This window comes from Branchiostoma lanceolatum, chromosome 10, assembly GCF_035083965.1.
Source record: "Branchiostoma lanceolatum isolate klBraLanc5 chromosome 10, klBraLanc5.hap2, whole genome shotgun sequence".
Classification (NCBI taxonomy): domain Eukaryota; kingdom Metazoa; phylum Chordata; class Leptocardii; order Amphioxiformes; family Branchiostomatidae; genus Branchiostoma; species Branchiostoma lanceolatum.
The window spans coordinates 13797652-13811421 of record NC_089731.1 but is presented as its reverse complement, the minus strand read 5'-3'; the positions used below and the strand labels follow the sequence as shown (position 1 = coordinate 13811421).

At 41.9% G+C, this 13770-nt stretch overlaps 1 protein-coding gene across 2 annotated transcripts in view; it reads right to left on the bottom strand.

The window, feature by feature from the left end:
* Positions 1–13770, bottom strand: part of LOC136443726 (protein amalgam-like) — a 44172-nt gene that overhangs the window by 26338 nt on the left and 4064 nt on the right. For both annotated transcript variants that reach the window (XM_066441075.1, XM_066441074.1), the window contains exons 2-3: positions 8628–8978; positions 4747–5040 (exon numbers count right to left, since the gene is read on the bottom strand). In XM_066441075.1, coding sequence (XP_066297172.1) covers positions 4747–5040; positions 8628–8978 — 645 coding nt within the window. The remainder of the gene's footprint in view (positions 1–4746; positions 5041–8627; positions 8979–13770) is intronic.

Genomic DNA, 13770 nt, shown 5'->3' with positions numbered 1-13770 from the left:
GCAGGGAGCTGACAGGTAAAAAACCTCCCTGCTTTTATGAGATTTTGCAATACCACCTGGAAGTTTAACATCATCATCATACATCAAATCATTAAGAGCATGATCATGATCATATTCATCATCATCGTCATCATCATCATCGTCATCACCATCCTCCACCTCCTCTTCAACAACATTAGCATCATTACCATTATAATCGTCAATCGTCATCATCATCATCATCGTCATCGTCATCACCATCCTCCACCTCCTCTTCAACAACATTATCATCATTACCATTATAATCGTCATAATCATCATCATCATCATCATCATCATCATCACCACCACCATCATCATCATCATCATCGTCATCACCATCCTCCACCTCCTCATCAACAACATTATCATCATCATTACCATCATAATCGTCATAATCATCATCATCATCATCATCACCACCACCATCATCATCGTCATCACCATCCTCCACCTCCACCTCCTCATCAACAACATTATCATCATCATTACCATCATAATCGTCATAATCATCATCATCATCATCGCCACCACCATCATCATCATAATCATCATCATCAATATCAGCATCATTATCATCATCACCGTCAACACAACCACCATCACCACTATCATCGTCATCATCATCATCACCATCATCAACATCATCATCATCACCATGCCTCTACAAGAGGAATATTAATCAAAAGGTTTTCAGTGAAAGACCTTAGAATTATGCATCTGAGAGCCCATAATCACTGTAATGCCGAAGGGCTAGCGTGCCATCAAATTTACTTGTGCCTGAAATGAGAAATGTAATTTAATTTCATCCCCGCAGGCTAAGCAGAACATTTCTAAGCCCCTTCACGTCCTGGTGCCGCCGGCAATAAGAAAAGTTAGGACCCAGTCAATAATTTCACACCCGGTGATGACGTACCGGCTGGGACATCATCACGACCCCGTCACATTAATAATTTGCCAAATTTGCACTGCGGTTGAAAAGAGGCCCACGACACCATAAATATTTAAATGACAGGTCCCCATCAGTCGCCGTGCATGATTCGATTGCACACGCAGTGATATATACATATTTTTCGGATTGATTAACAGCAGAAAGGACCGTCACGGGTCACTGCCTCCACGGGAATCTACAGTCGACGGCATGACGGGATCAGGATAGCGACGTTCCAGGAATCTGAAAGAAGACCTTCCTGGATTCTGGAAAACCAAATTCCAGGAATCGGAAAACCAAATTATAGGATTGGAAAGATCAAATTCCAGGAATCGGAAGAACAAATTCCAGTAATAGGAAGACCAAATTTGTTTAGGAATCGGAGACCAATTTAAAGGAATCAAAAGACCAAATTCCTGGAATAGGAAGACTAAATTCCAGGAATCAAAAGACCAAATTCCAGGAATCAAAAGACCAATTTCCAGGAATAAGGAGAACAAATTCCAGGAATCGAAATACCAAATGCCAGAAATCGGAAGACAAAATTCCACGAATAGGAACACCAAATTCCACAAATCGATAGACGAATTTCCAGGATTAGGAAAACAATATTCCTGGGACAGGAAGACAAAATTCCAGAAATTTAGACATTCATCCTTATGTTTACCGTTCTACACGCCCTTTCACGAATCCAACTGCGCATGCTCGGGTCAAAGGTCAAGGCCCCTGACCTGTAAATAGTTCTTGTATCGACCCTGCTTTATATGTGTCCAGATCAATTAGGCCTCCGTCGTTTTCACAACAATGTCCAAACGTGTTTTGTTTATGTCTCAGGGGCCTTCACCTTCAACATGCAAGAGTTGATCAGTGAAAGTGCTTACAGTTAAACTGAATGATGCATAAGTGGTGTGTCTTCCTTGCTTATCTTACCACGGTATTCCAAAGACGACTTAACAACTCTAATGTAGAGAAAAGTCTCGATGTCTGGAGATGGGAAATGGCTCTGTCTAGATACCTTTGTTGTCCTTCCTTTAAACGCTTCTCCTTTCGTAATCCAATCACTCCACCACACCCGCTCTATTATTCAAGGCTAGCTGCTGATTGGGTGATAACGGAACCAAAGTAACATTGTCTCCGCAATCAGTGGCCCGGTATACACACAAGTTTCCGGAGTCGACTCGAGGCTGGGTGTGAGGATCTTTGGGCTGCTCAAGTGGAGTTTTCTTGCTAGAAAACGCTTCTTGAGTGTCCTAAGGTTCTCCGTGCACAGACTCCAAGTCGACTCAAAAACGCGTGTCTAAACCCTGCCAGTATTTTAAACTAGAGGTACCTACATACCAAGAAACGACGATCCTTCAACCTCTTCATGTGTTATCCTTGTGAAATAACAAAAACGCCCCTGCAGTTCCAGAACAACCTAGTAGGGGCCACTTCTTCCCGTGCACAAGAACTATTATATCTACTACTTAAATTTGGTGATCGTATCATATTCATACCAGATACAAGAACTGGAATTTGCAGTATCATTACACGCCGCTAGGGGGGAAAATCTAAGCATGTCGAGATACCAACCAACCTACCAACATATCAAATATCAAAACAATTTACCCAGGTATTCTCGAGTTATCGTGATGGCAGACAGACAGACAGATACACACACACACATACACACACACACACACACGCACACACACACACATCACACGCACACACACACACACGAACGCTACCGAAAACATAACCTTCAACGTTAAGATAACTAAAAAAAATGGTAATCTTCATAGTATTTTAAACAGGAATTTTGGTTGTCGCCGAGACAAATCATTCAAACCACGGTTCGTCGCCCACAGGACGCTAAAAGGCAGAGGATCGACACGGATCATGTTACAAATGTCATCACATTGATTTATGATCACTCAAATAGGTTAATCAATGGCACGTTCCAAAATATGATCTCCGTAAGCTAATACGTCATTTGACGTATATATTTCCCCCGTGACTTATGTGAAGAATACCAGACGCACTGCATGCGATCGGTTAACCTCAATATCATCGTCCGCACCTGTCTGATGACATTGAGTTTTTTCGCCCTATAGGTTTACATGTTATAATATACGTGTTTTACATGGGCGCGTTCGTAATGAAGCTAGAGAAAATGCACCAATGTTATTCATTTTGTGTTGAGAACATTTACCCTAGATGACGTAAAAAAATTGCCGACAGTTTCATTATATGCAATCCCTTTTTATAGCAATTACAAACTGCACTTAGGTACACCCCCCCCCCCAAAAAGGCACTTTCGAGCTGTAAGTGCACGACTGCATTACCCAAAATACCGGGCTGTGTACGTCCGACCTCGCGCGCGGCTGCCGAACTTTACCTGCTAATTTCTTCAGTTACAAACAAGCTTTCATCAGTTTGACGCTTGAGAACAATTGGGCTGGCTAAAAGGGTATTTCCCACCGATATAAACACACGTTCATGCAGCCGTTAATTTTTGGGGTACGTACTCTTTGGACCTAAATGCTCCCTCAAACTCAAGTTCAAAGACCTTTTATGCCATCTGGTGTTGCACTTGATCGTTATTTCACGTATTGCTGACGTTGTGTTTATCATTCATATACAATACATTTTTTATTAACCTCTATGCATAATTATCAAACTATGAACATTCTCAAGCCATTAGGCACATTTTTGATAGATTAGACGTCGTAATAATCAATATTATGTTATAAATGGGTGGTTTTGTTTCTAAAGCCATGTAGAATTTTAATCAGGGGTTTATTGGAAGACAATGTAGGTTAATGGGAGTTTCTGTAGTCGATACTCCCCCATTAGATTTGGTTCATTACATTTTTTGTATTTAGATGACTAACGACCCGTGAAATGAATGGAAAGTTCAGGGGCAACGGGGCAAGGGGGTTTGTTTTTGTTTGCTTCACAAAACTGGTAAACCACCTTAGACCCCCCCCCCCCTCTCACTGGACCCGCGGCACGCCGGCGGCGTCACTGCGGCCGATCAAATTGACAAAGCACTCAAGAATTTCATCGACATAACAACGAATCTTTTTAAGCTTGGTGTGTTTTGTTGTCTTTTGGTCATACTTGTAACTTTTGAATGATATTCCCATTAAAAGGTTATGGGTAACACAAGTCCAGTTTAGCACGCTGCGACGCCGCCAGTGTACCGCGAGTCCAGTTAGCTTTAGGCATAGCACACCGTTTTTTTCCTCCAAGAAGAAGTTGTTGGGGAAAATTGTGACTATGACTCTCTATCATATGCCCCGTTTTTTGTCAGCTCTCCTCAGTACTGGTGGGGCATATGATAATGTAAGAAGGTCAGAATTTCCCCCCAAAACCTCCGCTTGGAGAGTACCAGTTTTGTACAGTTACATGTAAGTACAAGCTGCGTAAGATGGGACTGTAAGGTTTCAACAACTCAAACCGGAAAGAATTCCTAGTCTATTTGATAAGTGTTGTGGGATTTTTAACGTGCTGGATGTGTGGCTCTCTTCAAACAAGGGATCTCCAGCTTTACGTCCCATCCGAGAGGACGTCCCTAACCGAAGCTAGGTACTCATTTTACTTGAGGCGAGTGAAGAAATAGGTGTTACGTGCCTTTCCAAGGGCACAACATTAATATTGGGCCGTGCTTGGCATTCGAACCCAGAACCTTTAACGTTAGATTGTTGAATTCCCTGGCCATTTGTAAGAGGAGAGGGTAAATAATAATTTTGTCAACAAGAAGCTCAAAACAACAACATTCGTTTCATATCAAAGAAGCTATAGAGACTTACACAAAACTGATAATCTTAGACTGCTTCTCTCTTGTCTGACCACGTGATCTGCCACGCATGTGTACAAGCCTGCGTCAGTTCGGGTCACGTGACGTATCATCAAAGATGGCGACGCCATGGTGCCTCCGCTAAACTTGGTGTTCATCAGGTTGCTGTCCACGATGGTGCCGTCTTTTTTCCAGTGGAGGGAAGAGATGTTGGGCTTGGCGTTCATCACCGTACACGTCAGGAGAGCTGCTTTTCCCAGGCCGATGACGTAGGGATTGGACGGTCCCACTTCAACAACTGGGGGGACTGAGAAAACAACAATGATGGTCAAAACCTTATGCTTCGTTTACAATTGCTTATTTATAGAAAAAGGGGCCCCGCCGGGTAGTTTACGGGCTTTTTTTACTTTCAGGTGTGATCCCTACGTGGCCTCGTGGGACACCCTATGGATAACGGGCTAATTTTGGGCACGGCCGGGTCCCGGGATGATTTGAAGTCGAAATTGAAATCAACCTAGGACCCGGTAACAAATAGCCGTAAGTTAATCATGAGAACACCGAGATCATACCCCTGGCATCCGGAAGTCTACCAGCTCAAATTTGTGGCTTCGGGGCCCGGTCGGTCACATTTGTGTCGGTCACCACAAATGTGACCGTAGCATTAGCAGTGGTTACGGCAGTACCACGTTTGCGTAATGAGTGATTTCAATTACTGTTAGTGCAAAAGTATCTTATGCTGTTTCAAAAGTTAACCTTCCCATATAACCATCAACGAAACAATTGACTTCAACAAGCCCTCGTGCACCCGAAGTAATTACCGGTATAGCCATTGCTATTCCCCGAGTAATAAAAATGCTAGAGTGCGATAACCACCAGTAGTCAGTAAGGTAATAAACTTAAATGCCATCATGGGGAAAGGGTAGTAAAATACACACTGGCTTTATTGCTTTTCACCAGTGAATGAAAGCCGTTGCGGATAACAAGGCCTGCCGGCAGAAATTATGCCTCCGGCTGACTTTAATAATCAGTGCAGTTCTATAGAAATGGCTATGAACAAGCGGTCAAGATAAGTCATAAAATACTAAGCCGCCCTTTTCTTGACAAAAGAATGGATTACAGGCAGGGTTATGGCCTGTTTTATCGGTAGTAGACTGTGTAGGAAGTAAATGTGTAGCTATTAACGATATAGACGTGGCATTAAACCCTAGGCCTGCACGGGCGGTACAAGATGCTCAGAGTGTAGTAGTGATTGATTGTAAGATGTTAGGCCAACATTCAACAGACGGCGCTCTCGCTACGTCTTCGCTGCGATTAAAGCCCCCCCCCCCCTCTCACTCGACCCGCGGCACACTGGCGGCGTCGCTGCGACCGGTTGAATTGACAAAGCACTCAATGAATGCCATCGACAAAAAAACGAAACTTTTAAAGCTTTGTGTGTTTTGTTGTCTTTTTGGTCATACCTGTACGTTTTGAATGATATTCCCATTGCAACGTCAATTGTAACACAAATCCAGTTTAGGACGCAGCGACGCCGCCAGCATGTCGCGGGTCCAGTGAGAGCTGGGTTTACGTTTGATTTGTGTAACCCTTGATTTCATAATTGGAATATCATGCAAATTATAAAATCATGTCTGACAACACGACAAAACACACAAATCATATAGAGATTCATTTTATTTATCTACAAAATCTGTAAGCCCCCCGGCTCTCACTGGACCAGCGACACGTTGGCGACCTCGCTGCGACCTCGCGATTTGACACCACAGTTCATCGATATATAAAAAAAGACGTTTTGCATGGTATTCCCGATGTAAAGTCAAGGCTAACTCACATTCAATCTAGGACGCAGCGAGGTCGCAAACGCGTCGCGGGTCCAGTGAGAGGGGGCGCGGTCGCCGCCCTAGTAGAATGGGGGTATCACTATTAGAGTGTTGTACATGTCCGACGGGAGTGGAGTGCTGGATTTATAAAGAAACAGTCTTCTGGCAAAAGACCGCGGACTTTAGAAGCAGTTGTAACAACGTGTTGTCCATAAGCCGCACGGCTATCTCACCAACTTTGGAACGCGCCCAAGTCTTTTTATTGAACTTTCCGAATGTTACGTTCAAAAGAGCTATTCTCCTTCAAAGTGTTATCACTTTGTTATAGATATAAAAACAGAGAGAGGGTGCTGCTTGCTAAGCTGGGGAAGTGCACAAAAACTACTTCAAGAATATATTGATTTACGTTGTGATCCTTTTTGACATATAGTTCGCCTTTACATAAACGAAATGAACAGACTGCTATTGATGCTTTAACTTATGAGGTCATCCCTAAACCATGGTAGATGAACTGGGCGTCATTGAAATGTTCGTCTGGGCTTCATTTAAGCAGAATCATGCATATAGATTTTAGAATATAATAAGAATGATACACATATTTCTCTGGCGCCTCATGATTCAATGCTGATATATGCTCATACTAGATGCCAAAAAAGATACAAAGTCAAATGTAGTTCCTTAGCCTTTTTTTTTGGAGGCAGGGTCAGTTGGTTGTTACCAACTGTGCCCAACCCTTTCCTTCCACCGCCCTATACCTCCCCAACCGAAGTCAGGTTCCCATTCTTACACCTTGGTGAAGCGAGGAAAGTCAAAGTGTATTTCCCAATTCCCATATAGGAATCGAACCCACCTCTGTTAGCCTCTCGGCGCCCTACGGTGTCAAAACTGCCAGAATACAAGTGTTACATCGATAGTATTGGAGATGTTACGACGAAAAAGTACAGACAGCCACCATAGGGAAAACGGATTAGTCGACACAATCGAAACATGAGGTCAAGCCCGCGATTTTACGATGCCATCCCATGACTTGGCTTGCTTCTAATGCTTATTATCGGGGCCTCGTAACGTGATATTCCATTGAGGGATTCCAAAACACGACAAAACGCTTTTAGTGACTCCATGTGGCAAACCACTCAGACACACTGAACTCATAAACATCGATTTTTTTCCACGTTATGCGGATAGATATGTTGGCTAGATGTGAAAACAATCCGTTCAGTGTTTTTAACCCATCAATTTGAAAGTACCTTTCGAATTAACTGTCAAGCAAATCAAGAAGGATGACCAGACTTAGGGATAGAAATCAGTGAAACAAAATAAAGTAAGGCTTTTTAGATAATAATCCATAGTTTTGCTTTACATCAGATAAAAGGCCAAGCAAAGGCTCGCAAAAGAAAGTCTAGTTACCAGACGATCGATTGTTTTAGAATAAGTTATAGTCTATTTGCCATGTATGCCATTATTTATTGAATAGTATTCTCGTTTGTTTCTCTCCCTTTTTCTAGGAAGATTAAGGATATTGAATGCTGGATTATTATGGAACGTATTTCATACACTGCTTAGTGGGACAAATGAGTCAAATTTGTGCATTTTAAGTTCATTTAGTGAATGTCAAAAAACGTTGTTTACATTCCTGTGAGGTCAATTTAATTATTTCCGTGAGCTCTATATTACGGTGGCTCATAACGTATTCATGACGTCATACTGTCTACGTCATTCACCAGACATACCCTGGGGTTTACTAGTTTTGAGAGCGCCCTATTATCATTTGTTGTGACTTAATGTCATTAAAAAAGGGAGTGTTGGTCTCTAAGGTGTCTAGGTGAAATTTTCAGTTGCCATATACTTTATGATTACAGGTTTACGTAGTTAGCAAAACCTTTGTTGGATCCGTTGGCATGTATGGTGGCCGCCATCTTGATTTTGTGACGTCGCAGGGTAGCCATACCATTTCATTGGGAGGGGTGTTTTTGGAGTCCCTAACGTTCTCTCTATTTTTAACAAATCGGCACACAACTATCACACATTCAACTCATTGAAAGTTTTGTCTCACGTTTTAGAAGATGTCTCTTACCTAAAATGTGTAAGGTGACGAATCCGTCCACGCTACCGACTTCTTCCACCAACAGTGACAGGACGTACTTTCCCTCGTCTTCGGCCCGTGTCTGTAAAATCTTCAGCGACGCCGGTCCAGCAAGCTCCACCCGTTCTACAAAGTTATGATACGTCCTTTGTCCTCTTATGGGGGAATAGGACAAAACGAGAACCCGTTTTGAAGGGTCTTTGCCGTCAATCTTGTACCACGAAAGTAGCTCCACCTGGCGGTTGGTACTGTAGCTTGCAGCTAGGGTAACGGGATCCCCTAGTACTGTGTTGACTTGCTCTGGAAGGGTGAGACCGATGTCGTTCTGTGCAAGAGCGATGCCTGAGAAGAAGAAAAAAAATCGAACAAGAAGAATATGAGTGAGCGGAATAGTAATGGCTGTGCACGGCTTGGTTGCACTGAGTAATCATGCAATTTTGTACTTATTGCCGTACATGGCTCCACGCCATGAAAAACACCTCTGCCAACGTGGTTAAACCGATGCCACTACCATTGAAACCTTGTGTGGAATTGTAATCAATGTCCTACCAACTGAACTACACCCGTTAAAAGCTTTAGGACAGCACTTGGTGGCTCCCATAAACATAAAACGATTACGTTCTTTCGGACATAGCTGAACTAACGCTATACCACCATTCCACTTGGAAGGCGACCTCGCTACGATCGCGCTTCGACGTAAAATTTGACAGAGATCTCTACGAAATTCATAAATAAAAACGAATGTTTTTAGGCTTTGTGTGTTTTGCTGTCTTTTCAGTTATACTTTTACAGTTCGCTCTGTATTTTTCCTATGAAGTCAAGGGTTACGCAAATCCAATTTAGGTCGCAGCGAAATCGCACCGCGATCCCCATCTAGTGGAATGGGTGCCCAAGGCAACAGATGCCCAAAATGACCAATACAAACGTACTTTTCACTGCCAGTAGGTTCTGTGAGTGATTAAGCACCATACATATTGCAGTCCGCCTCTCCTTTTAGGAGTTAGTCATTGACCAATGGCATTCCGCATGGAATGCAAAGTGCTACCTATAGCCCTATCTGTCTTAATTACCTAACAGTTTCACTGAATCAGATAAGAAGTCGCTAAACCTGCACACAAATGAGCGCTATCACTACAAATGCCAATATAATGTATCGTAAAGGGGGGGAAATAATTGAAAGGAAGGCACTATTTCCTGCTCTTCGTTAGTTTCCAATAAACCAACATCTAATAATTCTTTATCCCTTGTAATTGAAAAGAGATTATTCTATTATGTTAGGATGGAGACGAATGGGGGAGTCATTTTGGCTCCATGATTCTCGCAGATCGTGACATTATCAGCTGCCGACAGGGCGTTTTTGGACGTGCAAAAACGTGCAAGTAGGGCGAAATGCAAGCGCAAAAAACGTCGGAAAATTGTTAGAAAACCGTCGGAAAACCGTCATAGATCGTGACATTTTCAGCTGCCGACAGGGCGTGTTTTTGACGTGCAAAAAGCGTGCGGGTACGGCGGAATTTAAGCGCATAAACCGTCAGAAAACTGTTAGAAACCCGTAAGAAAACCATCATAGATCGTGACATTTTCAGCTGCTGACAGGTAGCTTTCTGACGTGCAAAAAAACGTGCGGGTACGGCAAGATGCAAGCGCAAAAACCGTCAGAAAATGTTGTGAATGAAGAAACGTTCCTGTGGATTCAATTTCGCGGTAGGGAGAAATGGAGTGTTCGCGGTGGTTTTGAGTTCGCGCTTGAAACAATAGTAGCGCTACAGTCACACAATCGAAGGCTTTTTGCGATGGTACGCGGTATTATAAAGAGTTCACCGCGAAAAAAGCGCAAACATAAAACCACCGCGAACATTTCTGCATTTATAGTACCCTGCCTTCACCATGTATTTCCTTATCACAAACTACATGTAGTTTAGCAGACTAATGAAGAATGTAGCGTATCTGAGGGGGAAAATTGTCAAGTGTGCTTGAACGTAATGTCCAACGTCCCTATCGAAAATCGAACGCGCTTCATAGTGATTATGGATCTCAAATTAAACCCAAATGACAGACTTCAGAAAAAAAAGAGGTGTTGGCAAACTGACGAGTACAGTATGGATATTTGAAGGTGAAACGGAGGTCTTCTGCAGTTCTTTAAAAAAAAAATTGGATTGGATGCTAATTTGGTGGTTACATGGATGGTGATGGTATCATGGAATGAAGCTTATTGGAATTGAGCGGATGGTTTGGCCAAATGGACTCCCGTTGACCCGAAACATTGGTCGATTTCTCGATTACTCAGGTTAATTTAATGAAACCTCTCAGAAAACTCATCAGCCTTACCGACCCCTCCTGCCTACAAATAAGAAACTGGGCTCAGTCTACAAGTCCTGAATCTGTTATATGTACAAACAAGAAACTGGGATCAGTCTACAAGTTTGAATCTGTAATATATACAAATAAGAAACTTGGCTCAGTCTACAAGTCCTGAATCTGTAACATATACAGATAAGAAACTGGGTTCAGTCTACAGGTCCTGAATCTGTAATATATACAAATATGAAACTGGGTTCAGTCTACAAGTCCTGAATCTGTAATATATACAAATAAGAAACTTGGCTCAGTCTACAAGTCCTGAATGTATGATATATACAAATAAGAAACTGGGCTCAGTGTACAAGCTCCAAATCTTTAAATATACAAATAAGAAACTGGGCTCAGTCTACAAGTCCTGAATTTGTGATATTTTCTAATAAGAAACTTGGCTCAGTCTACAAGCCCTAAATCTGTAAAATATACAAATAAGAAGCCGGCCTTGCTCAGTCTACAAGTCCTTAATCTGTAATATATACAAATAAAAACACTTGGCTCAGTCTACAAGTCCTGAATCTGTAATATATACAAATAAAAAACTTGACTCAGTCTACAAGTCCTGACTCTGTAAAATATACAAATAAGAAACTTGGCTCAGTCTACAAGCCCTGAATCTGTAATATATAAAACTCAACAAGAAACTCTTGTCAAAAGTTACTTTTCGCCACAAGAAATCTACCTCAATTTATCTTCATCACAGTTTTTCAGTCTACAAGCCCTAAAATTATGATATATAGCACTCAACAAGAAACTGTCGTCCAAAAGTTACTTTTCAAAAGAAAATTTGCCTTCATCAAGGTTTTTTTTAGTCTACAGGCCCCGAATCTGTAATATATAACACTCAACAAGAAACCGTCGTCAAAAGTTACTTTTTACAACAAAACTACCTCAATTTACCTTCATCACGGTTTTATGTTCCAACTCAGCTTTGTTGAGATATGCCCTTTATTGTGGTAATTGAAAAGAGATTATTTCATTACGTTTCGATGGTGCCAAATGTCGGGATGACTTTACGTTGGCGTGTTTCACAAATATAATTGGGCAATATGGATTGATGATAAAGGTGTGTAATATCCCGTATCAATATTGGGGTTCTGATGTGAAAAATATGATCGCCGTCTGTTGCAGTCCAAGTAAACCTGCTGTTTTTACCTTGTTCGCGAGTAAGGTTATGTTTTCTTGTGTGTTTGTCTATTTTTTGTTTGTTTGTGAACAACATAACACGGGAAGCCATAGTTGGATCTTAATGATACTTGTTTTTTTAAAGTTTTTTTTTTAGATCCTCATTAGTGTTTTCGCAAATTTTACACTATTTTTCCTGAACTCCGCTTACATTGAATGCAATTGAATCAAATACAAGGAAAAAAAACAGTAAATTTAACAAAATTAAATATGGTGAACTTAGAGACTAAAACATATTCAGTATGATTGTTGACAAAAGAAACGACTAGATTTTGGGCCTCCTAGCGGCTTTCTACTGTGCTGCAGCTGAACTTCCGGTTTTGATATCTCTTTTTTTTTAGATGTAAACTTTTGAATGTCAGATCATGAAATAGACCCACATTACTTTATACCGTATTATGTTTTGACTTAATACAAGTTTTCCATATAGTTATGATGCGCCGAAATATACGCCAAAGTGGCCATCTCGGTTCAATATAAAAGCGCAAGGGTTAGGGCAAGGAGAGGTCATCTAAAAGTGATTCAGTTCAATAATCGCGTGATTTAAATGTCATTTGATATCATCTTCCTGCCCTTCCTGTATCTATTTTGTACGAGATTACCGTTTCCACCGTCGGAAACCGTAATGCATACTAATACTTGTGACGTTGATAGATAGATAAATGTAAAATTGACAAGTGGGTTCACTTAGGTCGTTTCGTTCAACCTTGAGGGTACCAATAGAAGAGGATGCAATCTGCATTGGCAATCATTAAAACACGGTTAAACCGGTGAGATACATGCGATTGTGATATGTCGTAGCGGGGAAACACTTTATCGATTTGAAGGTAAGTGGACTGCATGTAAAAAGACAGCGCCCCCCGGAAGTAACGACTTTCCCTTTTGTTATAGTCGCTGACATACCATGGGAAAAGTGACCACTGAGCAATACTTGCGGAAGCGCGACCGCGGGCCCAAATAGACACCACCGTTTGTCAGCATCTTCTGAAGAATGATGTCGTTAATATTTCACGACACGGACGTAAAAAAAAGAAAGTGCTGAACTCTAGCCACAAAATGTGTTCGTGGGAACTGTCACGGCACTCTAATCCCATGTACGTGACTCCCTGTAGTATAGCTTTCAACGTGCGCGTACTAAAACTTATTACAGACCAGGCGCTAAGCGCGAAGATCAAAGAGGTAGAAAGCTACGGGTCTACACTCTGCCAAGCCATCAGAAGAAGAAAAGGACAATTAGGAGCAACAAAGCAGCCGTTGCCATGTAAAACTCTACATCAACTACGCCACGGGAAATCTTATAAGCACATCTGAAAGTCGGGAAATGCTTCAAGTGTCATATTCGCACATTATCCTGTGAGTCGAGGGCGAGTGATGTATTCGCGGGAGATGATAATCTCCTGAACAGCACTACGGGTGGCAGGTAGTAAAAAGAGCTGATCGTGTCCATCTGAGCTTATATGTCGCCCCAGGAGGGTAGGGCTTACCGGTGTTGTGTAGTGACTTAGATGACATTGCCCTTTCTACGGGGGGATTAGGTCGTAACATGCCCTGATGTGTATCAAGATGAAAAGGTGGGCTAGACGTACCGGTTGGT